The following is a 23675-nucleotide window of genomic DNA, read 5'->3' as shown; positions in this document are numbered from 1 at the left end:
ACAGACCCCGGTGCCCCTCAGGACGGGCGGTCGGGCCGTGAGAAGACAGATCCCGGTGCACACCGAGGACGGGCGGTCGGGCCGTGAGGGGAAGGAGCCCCGGTGACCCCTCAGGACGGGCGGTCGGGGCTGGGAGGGGACAGACCCCGGTTTCCCCTCAGGACGGGCGGTCGGGGCCGTGAGGGGGGAGGCGGGAGGAGCCCTGAGGGAACCGGCGCGCGCGGGCCGAGGGGCAGCCTGACGTCACCGCGCGCGCGTCACGCGCAGCCCGCGGGCGGGGGGGGCTTCGCGCGCACACACACCCCCCCCCCGTGACGTCATCATCGGGCGCCGCGGGAGGGCAGCGCGGGCATGGCGGCGGCGCGGGGCGGGCGGTTTCTCCTGGCGGCCCTGCGGAGCTCCGGGGCCCAGCCCCGGCTGCGCCCGCCCGCAGGTGAGGGGGGGACGGGCGGCGTGAGGGGCGTGGGCCCTCGGGCTGTAGGGGGCGGCCGGACTTGCACGGCTCAGCCCGGACGGCCGCGCCTGCCCGAAGTTGCTGCGCTCGGCCTCGTGCGGCCTCTGGAGGTGCGCAGGGTCCGTGTCCCACAAGCAGCACCCCGTCGCTCTCGGCTGGTGCCGGCCGTGGCAGAGTCGGGACGGGCGCCGGACCGGCAGCGCGGGAGCAGCGCGCACAGCGCCCGGTGAAGTGACCCGAGAACGCCCCACGCTCCTTCCTGGGGAAGGGCGAGTTATTCTGGGTCTGCACAGGGAATAGCGCGGGCTCGTGTCGGGCACTGAGCGTGTTCAGGGCAACCAGCGGCTCCAGGGTCGTGTCCTGCCTCATGCGGGGTGTACAGCATGCTCAGATCGTGTGGCATGGAGAGCTTCATGTCCTGGCACGTGTAGGGCTATATACCATATCCATGTGTGTGTCCTGGTTCATAGAGCACTCCCAGTTCATCTGGCCGGTATAAGGGGTACAGGACATCCAGGGGTATCTGCTGGCTCATACAGGCTGCACAGCACATTCAGATCATGTCCCAGTGCATGTCCCACCTCACACCAGATACCATCCCAGGTGTCTGAGAGCAGAAGGCAGCAGTGGTGCTGTTCTCTCACCATGTCAGTACCAGGGGACTTTACAGATGAGCCTGAAGGGTTTGCATTTCCCAGAGGTGCACTTGGAGTTTCACCTCAGACAGTTGATGGGAGTGAATGCTAGGAAAATCCAGACTCTGAGGCCTCAGTTATGGGATGTGCTCCCTTATCAAGGCCCTCATGGGCTGGAAATGTGCCTGTGAGTTGCCATTAACTGAAGCATGGTGAGGAGTGTCCTGTCCCCTGCCAGCAGCCCATGCTGTACTCTGTGTTTCCGTATCTGTTGTGTGGCCCCTGATTGACACATCTCTGTGTGTTGGTGTGGTCTGTGGTTTCCCTGCAGGTTACAAAGAGAAAATGTGACAGGATATTGTGTGACAAATAGGGTCACTTTGTCAGATTTATTGTGTCACTGAGTGCCACTTGGGTGTTTCTGGGCAATCCAGCTCTTCCTCCACAGAAATCCCCAGAGACTTGTTAGCATCCGTGTCTGGGAACAAAGCTGCTGCCTCTGGTGGATTAGACATACTCCAGCAGAGTGAAACCAGAGTTTTATTCCTTAACCTGTCATTCAGGTCCTTCAGGGAAAAAGTAGTGAGCAAAAGCTGTGTGGGGAACAGGAGGCATTTTCCTTCCCTGTGATCCAGGCTGCAGGGACAGCCATCCCTTCCTTCATCAGGTGGAGTTGGCAGTGTTTCCTCTCTGCTCTCAGGATTTCAGAGGCTGCGGCTGGTGTGAGTGGGTCAGTCAGGGAATCTCTTCTCCCCAGATTCTCAGGGATCTGGTGCCCAGCGAGGGAGCCCTTCTGTGTGAGGAGATCTGAGCTGGGAGTGTTAATTGCTGGAGCTGTTCCCTGCATGAGCTTCCCAGGGCTCCCAGCTGCCTGGCCTGGAGCTGGAATGGTAATTCCTGCTGACCCAAATTCTTCTCTTTTGTTTTGAGCCACAGACTGCTTTGTGCAGTGGTTTCCCACCCTAAATCTCTGGCTGGCGCTGGGCTCTGCTCACTGCAGTGGTTTTTCCAGAAGAGGCTGTTTCCTGGGGGACTGGCTGGGGGATCACTGAGGCTTCCTGGTGTCAGGATTGAAAGGAGCCCCTGAGGATTCCCCTGTTTTTGCTGTGGGTGTGGGAGGCAGGTCTGTGGCCATGGATATAGGATCACTTGGGATCACAGAGAAGTGGAATTTGGGGAGTAATGTGGGTTTTTCCATCTCTCACGGTGCAGTGATGGGAATAGGAAGGGGTGTGGGTTGTGGCAGAGCTCCACATTTGATTAACTGAATATCAAAAGACCTGATTTGCCTCAGCACATCACAGTGCTTATCTGGGGCAAGAGCCATTCCTCCTCTCTGTCACCTGGGCTTAGGAATTTGTTTCTGAGGCTCATTATGAGTAGCACATAACCTGTTACCTCAGCAGGTGCCTCTCAACAGCTCTTGTGTGCTGATAATTGTGGTTTTATACCCAGAATAGCCGGGAGCCTTTTCTGCTCCCTTGCTCCAGGCAAGGACTCTGGAGAGGCAAGTGGGCTGAAGGTGCTGCAGCTTGTATTTAATGAGCTGTGTCTCCCCCTGGCATGGGACAGGCTGTTCATTAAGGATGATAAGACCAAACATTTCACAAATCTGACAGTAACTTCCGAATTGATGGGTGGTGATTTATTATTGTGCTTTAGAGGTAGGGAGGCAAAAAATGTTGAATACATCAACGATTATAAATAGCCAGAAATAAAATTATAGATAGCTGTAGTTTCTAGAGTCAGCTGGTGTTCATGGGCTGGGGGGTGACCTGTGTGGGGGCTCTGGGGCTTTGCTGCCTGGACATCTGATGATAAAAGTGACCTTAAGGTTTTAAGCTGCTGCTGCTCTGTGTCCTTTTTTAGATCCTGGAGTCAGGGAGGGAGCGAAATTCTCTCTTTTATTTCTGGTGTTTGGGAAATGTGATGTGTGTGTGCTTACACAAAGTGCAGTATCCTACAGCACCCAGCATAAAATGAGTATAAAAGATGTAAATACATAAATAAAATATATAAACCCTGAGCTGGAGGCCCTTCCCCTCTGAACAGGGGCTGGACAGTGAGGGCTCTGCTGCTTTCCACCTCAGCCACCTGAAGTTCTCTTTGCCCCTTTCCCAGAGGATCCCAGCCCAGGCAGTGGAAGCTCCAGAACGTGTCCTGCGATAATGCGGCAGAGCTGTCGGTGACGCAGAGAGCACAGTTATGTGTGTGGGAGGTGTTCAGATGCATTTAGAACTATTTGTGGGCTCTTTTCTTTAAGGGCAGAATGACTGGAGAGTCATTCAAGCTTCTGGCTGGAGAAGTGGATTTTGATTCAAAGCTTTCTGTGAGGAGGAGGAAGAGGAAGAACGAAGACTGACAGCCTCCTCTGTCAGCTCTTGAGGGTGAGGAGTCAGAAGTGCTGTTAAAGTTCAGGGGTTCATGTTCACCTGGTCTGGAGCAAGTGAGAGCCCAGCATGATGGTCTGGAGCAGCAAGCCCTGTTCTTGATGACCACACTGACTGTAGGACCTGCTGTGGGGGGCAGGAGGTTTGCCCAGCACTTGTGAAGTGAGCCTGAGCTAGAGGATGAGGATGTTGGTGAAAAGGCTGGAATGCTGGGATCAGCCAAGGGATGTGGCAAGCTGGAGGAAAGTTCAGGAGGGAGCCGAGCTCCCCCAGCATGTCAGCTGGCCTGGAGGACAGGGGGTGGCCATGGAAGCTGTTTCTAAGGTCATAGATGTATATTGGGATTCTCACCATACTAATAGGGTTTGGTTCAGTCTTTGGGTGGTTTTGTAGCCAATCTTCTAGAGAAAGGACCCCTTGGAAATGTCAGGTGTAGGGTTTGCCTCCTTCCCTTGCTGGATGAAACAGCCAACAGGCACAGAGAGAGCTGTAAGGAAAACCTGAGCTTGTCACTGCTTCCAGCCACTTCTGCTGCTTATCCATGTTCTCCTGGCTCTGCCCAGGCTGTCCTGGTTCCTCCTCTGTTTCCCAGATCAGTCCAGTCTGTTTATGTTCACTGTAGGACTGGGGAGGCCAAGGTGCTGCCTTCCCCAGGGCAGCTGCAGGGTCAGGTCTGCACCTTCTGGGATCCTGCTCTGGCACAGGCCATTCTCCCAACAATTCAGAAATCACTCCAAGGAACAGGCTTTGGACAGAGGTCTGTGGTGCTGCAATGGTCTTTCTGTGACCAGGCTTGGCTTTGATTCATTCGCCCAACAGAGAGAGGACTGTTGGGTTCACCTGGGCATAATGAGAGGAGGAGAACTGGGAATCCCTGACCTTACAAGGTTTTTGCCATTTCTTGACTGGTCTCGTTTTCCCCACTGATTTTGTGACTGGTGGCCTTGCTGGTGCTGCATGTGCTGCTTGCCTTGGACCCAGCTTTGCTGGGGGATGTAATCCCTCTGCTTGGACAGTCAAGGGCCAAATATTTATTACCAATTTATATTTTCACAGGCAGTGATGTGGGAGTTGTCTTCAGCTTAGCCAGGTAACAGCAGTGAAAGCTGCAAACTGCCTCTTCCTGACAGGTTAATTCAGTGGGAAAACTGCTAATTGTCATCTTCTGGATAAAATTTTAATTCAAAAGAGCCAAATAGCAACTTGCCCTTTTTATGCAGGGAATGCAGTTCTGGAGGGGGAACGGTGGGTGTTGGATAGTGAGGGAACTGTTCAGACAGTGTAACTCCCCTGGCATTACCTAGGTGTGACCTCTGAGGAGTGCTCCTGTTGTTGCTGGACTTGTGATGATGTGTATTGAAATATCTTCACTTTTGTCTTTAGCAAAAGGAGCAGCATGTCTGCAAAGACAACTGCTCCACCGCTGGAGCCTGCAGCACAACATTCCTGCCTCCAGCATTCCTGCTGTCCGGGTGTACAGCACACAAACAGCAGAGAGCAAGGAGGAGGAGCCCCTACACACCATCATCAGCAACACAGAGAACGTGAAAGGTGAGCCTGGGCACAGATCTCTTGTGGGGACACTCTTGGGGCACACCTGGGTCAAGGTGTGCTGCAGGTGAGCCCTCCTCAGCAGTGCTGCTGCCTCTGGAGAAGTGCAGGTGTTGGTCACCACATCCTTTTCAATCTGTGCTGCACCATCACCTCCCAAAACCTGGCTGTGGAGGTCAGAATGGCTTTTACTGAGAAACAAGGACATCCAGACTGCATCCATGGGCTTAGCCAGGCAGTTGGTGGTCATGAGTGGAGGCTCCACAGGCACTGGAATTGGTTGAGAGGAATTTTCTGTCCCATAAGTAAATTCCTGTGCCTGCCCAGGTCATTGCTGTGGATCATGGAGGTGTGAGGAGAGTCCTGGTGTCAGCCCTTTAGCCAGAATGAATTGCTTTGCACAGCCTCAGTGAAAGGTGCTCTAAAGCAGTCTAAGCAATGAATTATTCCAGCACAGAAGAAACATCCTAACTCTGTGCCTCTGTGCTTTTCCTGGGAGGTACTTTTGAGACTGCCAGGCTGTGAAGTCCCTGGTGGGGTTGATGTGCTGGCTGCCCACACTCCAGCCTCACCCCATCCCTGGGGGATGTACATCCTCACCAGCAGGGCATGGCAGAGGTGATGTGGGACTTGTGGCTATTCCCTGTGTTTTCCCAGAGTTTTCTAATGCCTCTTGAAGGAGAAAGGAGTTGTCTAATGCCTCTTGCTATTTTTAAAAGGCCAAGGATGCTCTTTCAGCTGAGGAGGTTTCCTGTGCACAGCTCCCTGCCTGCAAGGGTGGCTGTATGGATGTGTTCATCCAGGCTGGCCTTGGACACTTCCAGGGATCCAGGGGCAGCCACAGCTGCTCTGAGCACCCTGTGCCAGGGCCTCAGTACCTTCACAGGGAAGAATTTCTTCCCAATATCCCATCTAAGCCTGCCCTCTGGCAGTGTAAAGCCATTCCCTGTGTCTGTCACTTCAGGCCCTTGTCCAAAGTCTCTCTCCAGCTCTCCTGGAGCCCCTTTAGGCCCTGGAAGGTGCTCTAAGTGCTCCCTGAGCTTTCTCTTCTTCAAGCTGAACAACCCTAACCTTTTTTCCAGGTGCAGCCTCTAAACATGAGTTCCAGGCTGAAACAAAGAAACTGCTGGACATTGTTGCCTGTTCCCTGTACTCGGAGAAAGAGGTAAGACACCCACAACTTGCTGGGAGATCTTCCATTGGCAAACCCCTGTCCCTGTCAAGGGATACATCCAAAATGGTTGAGCTGGGAGAATAACTGTTCCGTTCCCATTCAGTCCTGAGCTTTCATGTCAGTCTTTCTTGAATGATGTTTCCTTAAGACACCTTGAAAACGTGTTTTTGAACCCATCTGTAGGTATAACCCAGTGACTCCGTGCGCCTTGAATCTCTGCAGTTTCTCACTGAGTTCTCAAACTGTTCTCCTGGCACATAATGGTGAAACCCAGCTTGGGGAGCTGGGAATTAGTTACTGGGAGGCAGTGAGCTCGCAGGACTGTGGGAATGCTGTGCAGGGGCAGGGCCAGGCTGCAGGGTCAGGCTGTAGGGCTAGGCTGCAGGGTCAGGCTGTGTGTTGTCATCCCCAGGTGTTTATCCGGGAGCTGATCTCCAACGGCAGCGACGCGCTGGAGAAGCTGCGGCACCGGCTGATGACGGAGGGGAAGGCCCTGCCAGAGCTGGAGATCCACCTGCAGACAGACAGTGGAAAGGGAACCATCACCATACAGGTACTTCCCTTTGGTAGCAGCAGAGGGTTGCTCCCTGCTGCTCTCATCACTGGCATTTGTCCTGTGAAGAGTCACTGGAAGCTGAGCAGTGGCACAGTCCCCAAGGATGTTCTGTCCTCAGCTGGTTCATGAGGCTGTAACCTCAGGATTTGATGAGAAACCAGCAATGTTATCTGCTCCCCACTTGTAGCCATAGGAAAATGTTCTGTTCCTTCTTTCTCTGCAGCTCTTCTCCCAGTACCCCTGCCTAGTGCACTTCCCAGGTTATGTGAGTTTCTCACTAGTGGTTAAGTTGTGAATCTGGTTTCCTCCTGACCTCTGGGGAGGTTTTCATGCACCTCCTTAAGTCTGAAGTGTTACATGGTTGCTTGCAGACCTTCTCTCTCCCCTGGGTGAGAAGGGAAATGCCAGGGTAGTGAAAAGAGCTTCCCATTCCTGCCTGTCTCTATCTCTTCCTGCTCCAGGACAGTCTGAGTCCTGCTGATGCTGAGGTTCTGCCCTCAGGCACAGCTGGGACTGTAGATTTGGGCAGCAGCACAGCACTTCCCTGTGCCCAGGTTTTGGTTGTCCCTGCTGGTGACAAAATGCTGTTTGGGAGGGAGACATTGTGTAAGAGCAGTCACCTGTGGGCCTCAGTGTGGGGAGGGAAGTGGAGCTGGGTTTTCTCTCTGCACTTTGATCTTGCTCGTGGCTCTTGTCCAGGGTGGGAGGCTGAGCCTCAGATTTGGTGCTTTCTTGGCAGAGTTCCTAATGTTAAGAAGGCAACTATTCATTTTCCTTGTGGAGCTGTGTCAGCCATGAGTGTAGCTGTGGACATTCTTAGGAGAGCAGAGGAGGAGGAGGAGGATGAAGCAGGCCTTGAGTGACCATGATGGCAGGTGCAGGGGAGATGTGGCACAGATAGAGCACACAGGCTGATATTTTTTCACGTGGGACAAAAGCACAAGGGGCTGTTGGAGGCTGCAGAGTTATTTTATATTTCTGTTCCTCTGAAGAACAAGTGCTGCAGTTGCCATGGGGAAGTTAGTGCTTGTCAGTGGGCAACACAATCACCGAGCAGAGATTCTCAAACCATGGTGAAGGGCTTTGCTATTCCTGTCACACTGTTGCAGTTTTCTGACTCCTGTGTAACACCAATTGTTTGAGGAGCCCTGGCTTAGCCCCAGGCGGGGGGGGTCATTCCTGCCTCTCATCTTTCCCTTTTGAGACTGTAGTGGACACGAAGCATCTGATTCCATCAAGACATTGTTACCTCTCGTGCCCTGTCCCTGTGGAAGCTCTCCCCTTGTTTGGCAGTTTGGTTGGAGAGCTGCTTGCCCACCTTGCAGGGTGCCTCTGATGCCATCCCAGTTAGCTGGGTTAGGGATTGGGCTTTTTATAACCCCCTGCCTGGCTGTCAGTGCCTCTCTAATGCCATTAAATGAGTCTTAACTAGGAAGCTTTTAACTGCAGCAGTCCTGGGCTGTGGGGAGCAGCAAGAACAACGCTGCTCCAATCTCTTTAATAGCTTTGCCTTCTCCAGAGTGCTGAAAGCTCCTTACCTCCAGTCAGGGGGTTATTTATAACTTCTTGAAGAAGCAAACTGCATATAATGATTACTGTGAACAAGCGTTATTCAGAACATTTCTATGCCTTTCAGGAATGCAAAGGTGAAAGAAATCTTGCTGCAGTGATTGGGGCAGAGGTGGATCTTCCCTTAGTCACTGTTTTGTTTTCTGTACCCACTAGGACCTACCAAAAAAGAGGCAGCAGGTCCCTTATACATCACTTGTAGCAACAGTCACCCCTTTTCTATTTCTAGAAAGGTCCCATTGTCTCATTCTCACCCCTGGATCCTTCTCAGATCTTCATGCTGCTCCATGCCTCTGGATCTGCTGAATTTTTTCTCTCCTCTTCCAAACCCTGTAGCATCTCTTTGTGTCTCATTGAGCTGAGAAAAGGCAGGTCTGTGATGTGTGATGGCCATTACAGCCACATTCCTGGGGGTTTATGTAGATCTGGTATAGGACTGCACTCATCTCTGTTCAGTGACTGCAGTTCTCCTTGTTCTCTGCCAGGACTGGATGCCAGTCATAAGCACAGCAAGACTCAGAATTCTGATAGGATGTCCTCACTCAGGAATATTCCACCTAAGCATTGCAGTGGAGTATCTGCTAAGAGGGACGTGTTGACTGAATTCCACCACCTTGCTTCCCTCACCAAAGTCCTGTTGTTTTAGCAAATTCTACCATTTCCTCCATCCCTTTGAAAACTGCCTCGTGTTTCTAGGACAGCTCCATCTGTAGCAGCCACAAGCCTGCAAGGTCAGAGTGCTTAAGAAAATCCATTTGAAAATGTGAGGGGTGTGTTTCCAATGAGAACAGCTCTGCAGAGCTCTGCAGTTGTGCGTGCTGAGGCTTTACCAACGTGGTTTTGGACCCTTTGAGGTGGGAACAGAGAGCCTCTTACAGACCCTAAGGCTCTGTGAGCACAGAGCTCACCTTCAGCACCTGCACCAGGTGACAGGCACTTGGCTGTGCTGTGCTCGTGTTGGAGCTGTGTAGTTCTGCTGTGCTGCTGTGCCTGGTGGTGATGTGTGAGCTCAGGGCTGCAGCCCTGCTCCTTGCTGGTGCTTAATTTAGGGCTAGGACAGTTTAGAGGAAATGGTTTGAAATGTTTACAGAGCTGATGGCTGCTTCTGCTGGGGGAGGGAAGTGTGCTTGCTGTTCTAGCAGGGGAAAGCAGCGGAGTCGCTGCCAGAGCTTGGGCTGCTCCGTTCCCTTTGTTGGGCTTTCATCTCTCTGTTGCCGTCATCTGAAATCAGTGTCTGTGAAGCCACAAAATCACCAGTTTGCTGTGTTTGGGAGGAGTTAAAATGACTGCAAACACCACTCCTCCCTGCAACAGCTCCCTGTATCGCTGAGCAGATCTCTCCTGCCTCACCAAACAGCCTGTAGCAAGGACTGGGCTGTGCTGGGGCTCCAGGAAGGACTGGGCTGTTTGGGCTGTAGCAGACAGAGCAGGTGCACCCTTGTGTCCCACAGAGCTTGGGGCAGGTGGGGAGCAGGTCCCCCTCCCCTGTGGGACCAGGCTGCAGCAGACAGGGTGACCTGCACTGCAGCATCTGTGTGTCACTTGGGCTTGAGGAAGCAGGAGATGGACAGGTGGAGATAGAGGGGTAAATCTGGCTGTACTTTAGCAAGTCTCAGGTGGAATTAAAACTACAGAAATATGCCACAGATTGCAGGGATGGGTTACGGCTTCCAGTGGTTGCATCATCTTTAACAAGTAAGAAATGTAAACACATCTCAAATAACCTGTGGCCTGAGGAAGGAAATGCACAGTCTTTCAACTCTCTTCAGAGCAGAATAAGAGCATATCCTGTATTAAAATGGGAAATTCAAAGTGGATGAAAGGCAGTACTTTTTTGTACAGCAGGTATTTCGACCTGGATGGGTGGAGGCCGAGCCTCTGGTTTTGCAAAGGACAGCTCAGGCTCTCTGCTTTGGACAACTTCCATGTACTAGGCCAAGATAACCTCGTGTTCACAGGCATCAGTTTTATTCTGCTGGTTGCTGCTGCTGCAGATGTTTTAATGATTCTAAACCAGAACGTTGCTCTAGCGCAGCTGCTGTCCTGGTCTTGTGAATTTTAAGTCTTTAATCAAGGTATTTAAATAACAGTGGGCACATTTGCTAATCAGACATTTTGGGATTTTATTACCTTATCAACTGGTGAAAGCAGCGTGTCTTTATAATACAATCAGTGTTCTTCTGATGCCCCGTTGAGGTTTTACACTGAAATAAATGTTTCAAGTGTTTGTTTTGCAACAAAGCAAAGTGAAAAGACACAATAGTTCAGCCAGGTACCTCTAGCTGGGAGCATTCCTTCCGATGCAGTCATGGCAGAGGCAGCAGTTAATGGCTGTTTAATGGGTTGTTAGGTGTAAGGAAGCTCTACAATACTTTAAATTAGACTCAGGTAATGAGCAAAGCTTAACTAATCTTACACAGCAGGTCTCTGCAAACAACCAGCATCCTCCCCACAGGGTTAGAACAAAGGGCACGGGAGGCACAAAGGTGCAGGTCAGCAACAGCTTTGGTACCTTGGAGGTCTGCACACCTAAAAAGGTACTAAAAACAATGTTCAGCTGATGTCTCTTTGGGGTTACTGAGTTTAGTTCAACACTTGTGGCCACCAGCCCTTCATAGTCTGAAGGTCTGCAGCCTTTTTGTTGTCTTTTATAGTGGGTGGTTTGGGGGAGGATTTTTACTCGGCACCCTAAGGAGTACCAGAGGAGAAATTCACCCAGGTGAGGAGGTGGTGGTTCTGCTGAGTTACAGCAAGTCTTCTGTAATTAACCATCAGCTAATGAAGGCTCAGCTCACTGAACTCTGTGTCTTGGTCTCTCCAAGCCGTAGAGAAACATTTGGCACATGATACTGAGCGTATCCCTCACATTTTGTAATTCGAGAAGCCCCACGGACAATTTGTTTTGTGCTCTGCTGTGGCTGTGGTCAGTCTGATAAAGCTTCTCTTGCAGGCTGCAGGGAGGGCTAGAACTGTGTGCAGGGGAAGAAAAGCTGTAATGCTGATGGTGGAGCAAAGGCTGGCTGGGCAGAAGGTGTTTGCAGGGGTTATGTGATGCCACGGTGGTTCCTGGTGAAGACGCCCAGCAGCTGGTGCAGCACAGAGCGTTTTGAGAAGGGCAGTACAAGTTCCACCAGCTGCTTCCTTGGATTTCATGGACCTGGAGCTGCCATGACTTGCAGAGTTCCTGCTCTGCAGAGCTCAGTTCCCATCTCTCTTCTCTGCTGCTGCTTTATTCCCGTTCCCCCGAGCAGCTCCATGTGGTGAAAGGAGCCAAAGGGCAGCTGCAGGAAATGTGGACATGGCAAGGATGGCTTGAATCTTGATGGTGTCTTCATCCTAATCCACCCAGATGTTTTCCTGCAGTAGGGAATGTCTGCTTTGCCAGGATCTTCACTTTCCTCTCTCCCTGTCAGCATCCTGGCTGTTCTGAGCCCTGCTTTCTTTGTTCATGAGATTCACCCTCATCAAAGTAGTCTCCAGGAACTGTCATTAAGCATTCTGCAGTAAGTTTGGCAGGGCATTAGGAATTGAATAGCCAAATAAATTTATGGGGTAAGGATGTATTTTTTTTTTTTTTAACACACTGGAATTTGGGAATGACATGCTGTGCTATAAATAGAAGTGGATCAGAGTTCTGTTCAGGGTCTGGCATGAAGAAAAACTGAACCAGATGCTGAAAACTGTTCTTTCTGGCTTTTTCTTCCCTGGGGGAAGGGACCATGTCAGATTCCTGAGATTTTGCCATACGCTGTTTATTTTTCTTGGCTTTTGATCTCTCGCTGTTGAGATCTTACTGGGCATCATCCCTCTTCTCAGCCAAGTGAGCTGACTGGCCTTACTGTACTTAACCAAGGGAAAGGGATTGCTGTGCCGTGACTTGTGGGGGTGCAGGAAAATGTCTTACCCACATGGCACCTCACAAGTGAACAGCTCAATCCTTCAGTGCAATTAAACACTACATTATTTCATACATACTGACATTAACTTACTTTGGTAGAAATAAGCCCAGTAAATGCTCCATGGGTGTCACCTCACCTCCGAGCCACCTAGCAGCTGCCAGCCCTGTTGCAGCTGATTTTGCTGACCCTGCACACCAAATCCCAGCCCTGCTAAGGCACTGGGAATGTGTGAGCCCACTCTGGATGTGCCAGCTGCTGTCAGCTGCCATAACCATGATCACAAGTACTCAGGTAGAGCTGAATCCCTCATGAGAATGAGAATCACATCTCACTTGGCTGCTTTTCACCTCCAAAAGTGGCTCAGAGAAAATGTGACAGTGGCTTCTTAGGATGCTTGTGTCAGGTAAAGAAGGTGCTGGGATTTGGGAGAGGGAATGGCACTTTTTCCTTAGGAGTGTCCTCCTGGAGGGCAGTAGCCTGCCCTTTGCTCCTGTGGAAAGTGTGTATGGAGCAAGTCTGAAAGCACATTGGACAACAGAAAGGGAAAGATTTTTGCTGGGGTCCTGTGTGAGAGGGTGGCCATTTCTAGCTGGGGTTTGCTGTTACCTTTGTTGCCTTGGGGTGTCATGAAAATTGAAGTTGCAGCCAGGCTTGAGACTTACTGCAGCCTTTTCTGGGTGGTGCTGCTGCAGACTCTGTTGCCTGAGCTGTGTGAGCTGCAGGGAGATGTTTATCTGCATGCAGCAGTCCAATTCTGGAATAACCTGGGGATGACAAGGAGCTGTGTGACTCTGGAGCTTGGGCAGAGCCTCACAAAGTGTAGCTGGTGCATTGTATTTTGGCAGGAGTTAGGCTGTTCCCATGGGAATGTAATACTGAGCTCTTCTGGACATTGACAGCTTCATACTCACATCATGGAGCACAGGGTGAGGGGGAGAAGGAGGGGGGAAAGGCAGAGCAGATGGAGATCAGTTTGTGTGGTGCTTGCAGAGAAGGGTCTGCATTACCTGAGAGTTCAGGGATTCGCTGCTCTGCTGCTGCTTCCCAGTGCTGGTGCATCGATTCCACATCTGCAGGTTGCAAATAAACTGCTTCTCACTGCTCCTAAACTCCCCCTCAGAGCAGCTCAGGAATGGAGGGTGTCTCTGTGCATGACATCTGGCACTGTGGGACCACGGCTGGGTTGACATCTCTTTCCTGCACTGCCATCCTGTGCTTTTTAGAGGGATGTAAAATTCAGCCTGTCCTGGCATGGTTTTGTCTTGCCTTGAGAAATGGCCAGAGTCTCTGAGCTTTCTGGTGGTTTGTGGGCAGCTGTGGCTGCCCCTGGAGCTCTGTGCGCTCTGAGTCTCTGTTCCTGGCCATGGGCAGATGGAGTCACAGCTGGAAGTTTGCTGTTGGATTTACTACTCAGAGGGGAAGGAGTGAGTGGTAGTTGGAGGCGTAAGTTGCTTGGGTGCTGTTTGCTGGAGCAATGATTCCCTACTGATATTTCAGCTGTTTCTTTTCAGGACACAGGTATTGGGATGACCCAGGAGGAGCTGATTTCTAACCTTGGTACCATTGCTCGATCAGGCTCGAAGGTAACTTGGGATGAGGACCCTTCTCCCTCCCTTAGAAAAAACTCTTCTCCAATTACAACCACTTTTGTTCTCCCAGTAATTTTTCATTCGGTTTTGTCCCTTGGCCCTCAGCCCAGCTGTGAAATTACACCCCTCTTGGAAGGTGAAACTTGCCTGTGGGGTCTTCTGGCTTTCAGTGGTCTCTGCTGTGCTGTGGGAGGCCCAGGGAGCTCAGGCAGTGCTGATGGGCCCTTTGTAGCACTGCTGCACTCACTGCTCTCACTCCAAACACCTCCTGCCCAACCATCCTTACAGAGGGACACCCACCCACTTGGCACTTAGCCCATGTCCAGGGGAGCAGCAGCTCTGTCCCCACAGCAAGGCTGTTGTGTATCTGATTTTTGTTTTCATCTCTGGAGGAACCATTTTAAGGGGTTTCCTGCTCCTGACTGACCAAGCTTGTTTTCCTTTCACTGCTCCCCTTTCCCAGAGGTGCACTCCCTGCGGAGAAACCCTTTTCCTTGGGAACCTTCCTCAGAGCACTGATGCAGGAGCACGGGGTGAGGGTGCTGGACTGTCAGGCTGCAGTGCCTGAGGAGCCCAGCTGGGGATTGATCACAACCTCCAGCAATACCTGAAGTCACTGTGTGATGGTTTGTGTCTCCTTTGTTCCTACAGGCTTTTCTAGAAGCTCTGCAGAGCCAAGCTGAAGCCAGCAGTAAAATCATCGGCCAGTTTGGAGTGGGTTTCTATTCAGCCTTCATGGTGGCTGATAAAGTGGAGGTGTTCTCACAGTCAGCAGAGCCAGGCAGCCCAGGCTACCACTGGTCATCTGATGGGTGAGGCTGCAGAGTGGGGTGGCACCATGGGGGGCTGTGTGCAAAGACAGGCCTTGTGTGTTCTTTCAGGACCTGGCTGACGATTTTAGGTCCTGCTCAGGTTATACACAATAACAAAGCACAGCCAAATGTGCCAATGTGGAAACTGCAAGGACAGAGTTGGTTTGTCAGGGCAGGCATGCTGTGGACAGAGTACCTGCCTCCTGTTCCATCCCTGCTGGCAGTCAGCTCAGGGGGCCCCACACCAGAGGCACAAACTGAACCTCTTTGGTCTGATCATCCCTCTGAGGTTTGGCTCGAGGCACCCACAGAGAGCAGGGCTTGTGCAGCACTGGGGTCTGCAGGCACATCTGTGTGGGTCACAGCTGTGTGCTCATCCTTTGCTTTTGCTTAAAGTTTTAAATATCTGTGATGGCAAAGCTGTGGGTTGCTGGATGTGTTGGAATTGGAGCTTCTGAGGGTGACAAGATCAGTATCCCCTTAGAATTTCCTCAGAATAAAGAATTTACTACATTATTTAAATTCTTGAGAAAACTGAGACACCAGACTGGTTTGGATTTTCAGTAGCTAGTGTCTTTGCAGAGCAGTGTGTCCTGGGTTTGGAGTCTTTGTGGAGAGCAGCCACATGGTTTTTGGGGTTTCTCCACAGGCACAAGGAGCATTCAAGCATTCAAGATTTTTTTGCCTTTTCCTCTTGGCCTTGAAGTGTTGTGTGTGCTCTTAGTTTAACAATTTCTCTATCATATCATGGATGTACCTGAGGCACAAACTGACACAGTGTTTGTTTCTAATCCTAGTTCAGGGATGTTTGAGATTGCAGAAGCATCTGGGGTCAGAGCTGGGACTAAGATTATTATACACCTCAAAGAAGACTGCAAAGAGTTTGCAAATGAAGACCGAGTCAAGGGTGAGTAGAGGAGGGGAATGCTGTAACCCCTGGGGCTCTGTGAAGTCTGTTGGTGCCCAAAGGTGGGAGGTGAATTTACAGGTTTTTTCCTCTCCTGCAACTCCTTTCACCTGCTGTTACTGATGGAATTCCTGCTGTGTTGTTTCCACAAAGGTGACCCTTCTGTGTCTTCTTTCCATTCCAGAGGTGGTGACAAAATACAGCAACTTCATCAGCTTCCCCCTGTACCTCAACGGGAGAAGAATTAACACGTTACAGGTGAGTTGGAGGCCACAGGCAGGTCATTCATGGACATGAACCACTGTAATGCTCCACTGGAGACAAGAAACAGCATAAAGCTGCTGCTGTCCCTGGAAATCAGGGGAGGATTGTCCAGGACATCACAGACCTTGTAGTGATCAGTTAATTAGAGCAAAAGGAGACAATCCAGCTGAAGTCATACCTGCGACAGCTTGTTTGCATTTATTGTGGAAAATTCTTGGAGATCAGCAAGATCTGTATCTTCCCTTATCCTGAATGATTATTTCAGTGCTTTATAATGGTTATTCTGTTCAAGCCATGTGGCATGTCAGTGCTGTAGGGATTGCTCGTATTGCTGGTGTGCTGACACCTCACTGCTGTTCTTTCTGTCCCTTACATGGAATAGCCACAGCCAGGGAGTGGTTGGGGTTTTTTAGCAGCTCAGCTCACAGCCTGATTTATTCCCAGCTCCTAATGCTTCATGCTGGCATTTTCTGACCACTGGCATTATACTGCAGCCAGATCCATTTTACTCAGATGTTCTTGGCCCAATTGCAGGCATCACTTGGGAGAAATTAATTATCTTTAAAACAGAAATCTATTAATCATTTTCCTCCAGCATCTCCTCTTCTGATTGTTTAAAGCTTCCTCACCTAAAAGAGCAGGTAGAGAGCATGTGTGTGGCTTTTTTGTTTCCTGGAATGCGGCACTGACTGCACAGACTCTCAAGACTGTACTTAAACATTTTACCATGTTAATTTATCTAAGGTTCTGTAATTGGTGTTATTAGTCACTGATTATTTATTTGGATTCCTGCATAATAGTGTTTCTGTTCCAAAAGCTTTCTAGCTGTGCCCCTTAAATTACAAAACCAGAAATAGCTTTAGACAGCTGTTTGCTTTCTCTACCTGGCAATCAATAGAACAGGCTCCCTGGAGAAGAACAGTAGTAGAGCAAGGGGTAAAATGCCCTTAATAGAGTCATAGACTTTTATCTTCTTATCAGAAAGTCTGTTTTCCCTTGGCTTACAACAACAGCTTTATTCTCATTATGCTCCCATTTAATGCCTTTTCTTTATCCAGGATGTTGGCTTTGTGTTTTTCCACACATGAGCATCAGTTCACTGGAAACAGAGCCACAGTTGATTCCCTGGAGGAGGTTTCTCCTCGATGAGCTCCTGAATGCTCACAGCATGGAGCTGGAGGATCTCTGTTCTGACTGGGATATCTGTTAGCTACAAGTGACCCCCTGAGAATGCAGCATTTTCCCTAACACAGCTACTGTAACACACCTGAGCTCCCAGTGAGTCCATAATCCTACCTGTGATCCTCCAAACCCTCCAGGACACTTGTGTGTGTTGGAAATGAGGGAAAGCCACCTGTGGAACAAGGCTCTGAGGCAGAGGAATCCTTAAGGATTTCAGGGCTGCCAGGGACCTGAAACCCTCCGGCTCTGAGGGTGGGCTGGATGTTTGTGTTGTCCCCAGAAATCAATCCTGTCACTCATTTGGGCTTGAGTGGCAAAGAGAGGCAGTGACTGAGGTGGGCTTCACCCAGTTGGAAACACACAGTTCTGTGTTGAGTCCCACATCTTTGCTGAAGGCAAGACTTTACCTGACGTACTGAAACATGCTGTGAGCATGGGCTGAGTGCTTCAGAAAGCACTGAGGGGTCAGAGCAGCAGCAGGTGGAAGCTCGAGCTCATGGCTTCAGTGCCTGTGTTCATGTGGGAAGCAGTGCTGGAGCAGTGACCCTGCAGTGGCTCACAATGCATCTCCCAAGCTGCTGAACAAGTCAGCACAAAACAGGCACTGCAGGAGCTGCTTCACAAGCTCTTAGCTGAGACAGTGACCTTCACTAGAGAGGCAGGTTGGTTGCAAAAGGTTCACTTAAACTTTTGCTTTTCCTTTGCTTGGTGGTCAGGCCTTGAGAACTTGAACTGCCAGTCAGTTGAGCTGTGGGATATACCAGGATAGCCATTGGCTAGTGCAAGGCAAAGGATGTTTGCCAAATTCCTTTTGTTTTGGGCTAAACAAAGCTGCCCTATATGTTGCAGGGCAAGAGTTACCTCTGAGGGGTGGCCCAAACCCCATGAGAGGCAGTAGTTTGTCAGTCTGTGATAAATGTGCCTGAGCCACATCTCGCTCCCAGGCTGTGCAGAGGAGTCTGTTTAAAAGGTCCTATTTCCCTGCTCTGGCATCCTGGAGGCCACAGAGCTGATGGGAGCTGTTCTCCCTGCTCCTCCACAGGCTCTGTGGATGCTGGACCCCAAGGACATTGGTGAGTGGCAGCACGAGGAGTTTTACCGTTTCATAGCCCAGGCCTACGACAAGCCCCGCTACGTCCTGCACTACAAGACCGACGCTCCCCTCAACATCCGCAGCATCTTCTACGTGCCCGAGCAAGTACGTGTGTCCTGTCCTGGGAACGTGGGACATCTGTCCAACTGCTCTGAAAGGGGAGAAGGGGAGAGCTTAGGGAAAGGAGGCAGATGTGGCTGCAGGGAGGAATATCCAGTGGGCTGGGTGTCACAGGGTGGTTGGGATACTGAGCCATGACAGGAGCAGGGGGATGGCTCAGGTAGGTCCCTAAGGAAGAGAGCCAAGATTTCAGCTCTGGTTGGGTTCAGCATTGTAGGGAAGACCACAGTGTGACTTGCACACTCTGCACAGTGTTGGTGTTACCTCCTGTCTCTTTTCCTGCAGAAGCCATCCATGTTTGACATCAGCAGGGAAATGGGCTCCAGCGTTGCTCTCTACAGCCGCAAAATCCTCATCCAAACCAAAGCTGCAGACATCCTGCCCAAGTGGCTGCGCTTCCTTAGAGGTGTGTGTGGCACCAGGAATAGCAGGTTGTGGACGATGGCTTCCACAGGGATGAGGCAAGGGCTGCCCTCTTGAGCCTGGCACTTGTGTTTGCATCACTGCTCAAGGGTTGCTCTGTGTTCCAGGTGTTGTGGACAGTGAGGATATACCCCTAAATCTCAGCAGGGAGCTGCTGCAGGAGAGTGCCCTGATCAGGTAAGCAAGAGTATCTCTGGACTGAGATACAAGGAAAAGATGTAAAGCCATGAGGGAAAGGGGACAGTGGACTCACTACAACCCTGCACAGAGAGATGTTCACCTAAAATGTCTTGTCTTGCTCTAGCAGCTGTCTTTAAAAAGACTTTTTCCTCCTGCAGGAAGCTCCGTGATGTTTTGCAGAAGAGGTTGATCAAGTTCTTTATTGACCAGAGCAAGAAGGACCCTGAGAAATATGCCAAATTCTTTGAGGAGTACGGGGTATTCATGAGAGAAGGGATTGTCACGATAGCAGAGCAGGATGTCAAGGTACCAGTAGTCTTCAAACTCTACAGCTGATGGAAAAGATTATCATGAGCTGGGATAAGGGAGACTGCTACTTCCCCATGGAACTTGCTCACTCATAACTTGTGTTCCTGGGTCTACCAAGACCTATGGATTCTCTAGTGCCTAAACATTCACTCTTTGTTACTGGTGCTGCTTCCTATTTATTTTGAGACTCTGCAGAGTCTCTGTACCCACACTGGTGCAATGTCAGCTATAACAGACAATAAGGATGGGTTTTCCCCTCCTGCTGTCTTCTGCCTAATTCCCATTTCCAGGAGAGCTTGACCTACATCCCGTCTAGGTTACTTTCCTGCCTCTGTAATATCTAGAGCAGGAAAGGAGGGATTCAGAATCCCTTGAGCCTTTTTGCAGGGCTGCCAAGAGGAACCTTGTGGCTGGGAAGGCTCGGGTGATGGAGCTCAGAGGAGCACGTTTGTTGCAGGAGGACATAGCCAAGCTGCTGCGTTACGAGTCGTCGGCGCTGCCCGCGGGGCAGCTGACCAGCCTGAGCGACTACAGCTCACGCATGAAGGCCGGCAGCAGGAACATCTACTACCTGTGTGCCCCCAACCGACACCTGGCCGAGCACTCCCCATACTTCGAGGCCATGAAGAAGAAGGACATGGAGGTGGGTGAGCAGTGGTGCCACAGCCAGGGGAACGCCCAGTCAGAGCTCTCAGAGCTGAGCAGGGCAGTGAGGTCTGTGATAGCGCCCTGCCAGCACAGTGCCTTTGCCTGGCGCCCTCTGACTCTGCTCAGACTGTGGCATGAGGCCAGGAAGGACCTGTCACACACTCTTAGCTACATTAAAAAAAATTCAGCTATTAGGAGTGCTGTGAGAATGGTGAAGGGCCTGGAGGAGAAGCGACATGAGGAGCGGCCAAGAGTACTTGGTCTGTTCAGCTGGAGAAAAGCAGTGAAGGGAGACCTCACTGTGGTCTTCAACATCCTTACAAAGGGCAGTAGAGTATCAGTCTCTTCACTCTCAGGACCCAGGGGAATGGCTGGAACTGAGTCAGGGGAGGTTTAGGTCGGGTATCAAGAGTGCCTAACATCAGTTTTCACCCAGAGATGTCAGGCACTGGGACAGGCTCCCCAGGGGAGTGCTCACAGCACCAAGCCTGTCTGAGTTCAAGAAGCATTTGGACAATGGCACAGGGTGGGATTGTTGGGGTGTGCTGTGTAGGGACAAGAGCTAGGACACAATGATCCTGATGGATCCCCTACAACTCAGCATATTCTGTGGTTTAGTACTTGTACAGACACCTGGTTCTTATATCTGTTTCCTACCTTTGCTGGGAGCTGCTGTGCAGGGCTGTAATGGTGTTACAGTTGTCCTCTGTGGGCAGGTGGCCCTCTCAGAACTGGAGTCAATGCTGGTTCTCACTTTCCCTGGGCAGCATGGCTTGTTCAGATGCAGACCTGCCACATCCATGATAACAAATCCCTCCAAGGGTTTGCTTTCATGTCAGGCCCTGAGTGATAGTCACTGTGGGGTTGAACCTGTGAGTTTCCTGTATGATGTTCCTGCTGTTTGGTACAGAACTGCCTTGGGAAGGAGGGAATGCTCTTACATCCCAAACAATGTGTTCCCGTCCCTTTGCTGGCACAGGTGCTGTTCTGCTATGAGCAGTTTGATGAGCTGACACTCTTGCATCTCCGGGAGTTTGACAAGAAGAAGCTGATCTCTGTGGAGACAGACATTGTTGTTGATCACTATAAGGAAGAGAAGTTTGAGGAGAGCCGCCCAGGTACCGTGAGGCTCCCCTGGCCCCTCCTGCTGCACCCTGTCCTGCTACCCTGAGCAACCAGTGAGGGGACACCTTCCTCCCCTGCTCCTGCAGCTCCCAAGCAAGAGCCTTCCACCCCACCATTCTCATGGTCTAAGGCAACTTAGGAGTTTTTGCAGATTTGTTTCATCTCACATGATCAAAGTTAAATGGAATGTCATGTGTGGAGTTGCCATGATTTTATTTCAGCCCTATGCATACATCTGGTGCCCAGACAGAGGCAGACAGACCCCAGCAAGGCATGAGCCTGCCCTCTGTGGGTATGGCATGGTCTGGGATGAGGATGTGTAAGTGTGTGCTGAATGCACTCCTGTTCCCACAAGAGAACTGATAAATGGAAGTGTGAAATGAAGTGTGGAAACTCAGCTCACTGACCATTGCACACAATAAATGCACATTCAGACGTGCCCTCTTTCCCTGCCAGCTGGAGAACGTCTGACAGAGAAGGAGGCTGAGGATCTGATGGCCTGGATGAGGAATGCCTTGGGCTCTCGAGTCACTGGAGTGAAGGTGGGTATTCTGTGGCTGGGTAACTGAGTACAGGAGATCCACAGAGGTAATGATATAGGGGAAAAAAGATGATAGGTGGTTGGGGATCTGCTGCCACAGATTTTTCTTCAGACCCTGTGAGAAGTCATTCTTCTCTGTGCCTCCTGAGTGTAAATGGTGTGGATGCTGGCATTTGACATTGGATTGTCAGTGTGGCAGCAGAAGAACCACATCTCAATGTGTATTGAGCAAAGCCCATACTTCAGCTGATGCTCAGGTTACTAGAACAGGCTGCTGCCTTTTCTTGCTTGTGGACTAGAAAGGTGTATTGGCGAGGAATGCTTTGGGTCCAGCGAGGCCTTTTGGGCCCCCATCTTTCCTGCTGGTTTAGGCAGCTCCTGTGGGATGGGAATGAATCATGTGGAGGCTTGGTTGGATCTGTGCTGAGGACACTCCAAGCCCTCAGACTTTCCCTATGTGCAAGACATGCCTTGTCCAGGGCAGCCCTGAGCAGTGTTTGTGCCCCAGGTGACCACGCGGCTGGACACGCACCCTGCCATGATCACCGTGCTCGAGATGGGCGCTGCCCGACACTTTCTGCGCATGCAGCAGCTGGCCAAGACCCAGGAGGAGCGAGCCCAGCTCCTGCAGCCCACCCTGGAGATCAACACGGGGTAAGGGGGGACAGCACCAGCACCAGGCCTGGGACACAGCAGCCTCTGGAGAGTGGAGGCAGAATAAGGTTGCCAATTAGCAGAGTCCTCTCCATTAAGTGGAGTGAGTGCCACAGAGCCTTAATTTGTGAGGCTGCGTGTGGCACTTCTGACATGAGCCCCCAGCCCTCTGGGGACCATGGGGGTTATAGAGACATATAGAGAGAAGGGAGAAGCCCCCAGAACAGAAGCAAGGAAGTTGACTTTGGTGACCCACTGTGACTTAGCTGCTCATTCTGGAAATAAATTTCTCACTGTGTCCTGAATCAGCAAGTCTCAGTGTTGATCTCTCTCTTACAGGCACGCTCTGATTAAGAAGCTCAGTGAGCTGAAGGACAGTCAGCCTGATCTGGCCCAGATGTTGCTTGACCAGGTGAGAGCCAGACCTCCAGAAGCAGCATCATCCTTCCCAGAACCAGCTTGCAGACCATGCATGGCAGGAAACAGGGTGAAACATTACAGAGGGCAAGAGTCAAATCCTTCTGTGGTCCCTGGGTGTTTCTGGGACTTGTGGTCCATGTTTTCCTAGCCGGTGCCCTAGAAGACATTCTTGGTCTCAGCATGCAGGTCCTGGACAGTGACATTCCCTTCCTCCCTCAGAGAAGTTGCTTTGGTGCTTATTTACTGTTTTCTTCCCCTTTTCAGATTTATGAGAATGCCATGATTGCAGCAGGACTGAATGAGGATCCCAGGCCAATGGTAAACCGGCTGAACGAACTCCTCACCAGAATCCTGGAGAAGAATTGAGGCCCAAGGACTGAAGGATGAACTCTGTGCTGATCTCTTGCCTCAGGCACAGCCACTCTCAGCAGCTGCTTGCAGGCATTGTCCAGCACAGGTTCTTATTACAGAGGGCAGGGACAATGCTGGGGACATCCAGCCCTCCCTGCACGGGGAGGAGCCACCTGTAATTATCAGATCCCACATCATCATCTTGTTCAAAGTGCAGTGCTCTTAGCTGGGACAAAATCCAGAGGTCGTTGCTTAAATAATGTGCCCAAATTTCTGACATGAGCCTGAAGAGCCTCATTTCATACTGTTTCTAAAAATGGCCTTTCTCAGAACAGATGTTGGCAGCAAGATTCCCAATTAGGTCTGTGAATACACCCCCCTAGCCACAAAATCCTTATGCACCTTTGTGCTCTGAACAAGCACTGGAAGAATTAATTAATTAGTTAAGAAAACTCCAAGTCTGACCAGGCAGAAGGAGTTTGCTGGCATGAAGACAGCTTGCTGCCTTTGGCAGACAGAGATACTCTTGATGGAACGTGTCAGTGCAATCCCATGGCAGAAAAGATCACTGAGCTGCTGGATAAGTGAGTTCATCCTGGTCTTGTGGAAAAAGGGAGGTAACTGGGAGCAAGTTTCCAGTGTGTGGCTTTCTGGATAGTCTGTGGGATAAACTGCACACCTAGCTGATCTGTATTTATGATAAATAAACAGTTATTATTTTCCAGACATGTCCCCCACTCTACTCTCCTCTTCATTTTGTTCTTTGTGTCTTCCAGCTGGTGATGTTGGTTGGTCTCTCTTCAGATGCTCTGTGGTTCTTCAGGGCATC

The 23675-nt window shown here is 50.9% G+C and overlaps 2 protein-coding genes across 2 annotated transcripts in view; one reads left to right on the top strand and one right to left on the bottom strand.

Annotated features, from left to right (window-relative positions):
* CDIP1 (cell death inducing p53 target 1) overlaps window positions 1–23675 on the bottom strand; it is a 100418-nt gene that overhangs the window by 8368 nt on the left and 68375 nt on the right. The window lies entirely within an intron of this gene.
* TRAP1 (TNF receptor associated protein 1) lies at window positions 351–23576 on the top strand. The gene is made up of 18 exons (XM_083872742.1): window positions 351–433; window positions 4863–5030; window positions 6113–6195; window positions 6617–6757; window positions 13740–13811; window positions 14469–14629; window positions 15427–15536; window positions 15721–15794; window positions 18025–18180; window positions 18481–18601; window positions 18726–18795; window positions 18957–19104; window positions 19565–19750; window positions 20735–20873; window positions 21337–21422; window positions 21930–22075; window positions 22415–22487; window positions 22760–23576. Exons 1-18 carry the CDS (start codon window positions 352–354, stop codon window positions 22859–22861), a joined length of 2118 nt encoding a protein of 705 aa, XP_083728868.1. The 5' UTR covers window position 351; the 3' UTR covers window positions 22862–23576.

The sequence above is a fragment of the Zosterops lateralis genome (genome assembly GCF_965231275.1).
Source record: "Zosterops lateralis genome assembly, chromosome: 15".
Taxonomy (NCBI): domain Eukaryota; kingdom Metazoa; phylum Chordata; class Aves; order Passeriformes; family Zosteropidae; genus Zosterops; species Zosterops lateralis.
The sequence above is the reverse complement of the archived record's forward strand: the minus strand, read 5'-3'. Positions and strand labels throughout refer to the sequence as shown.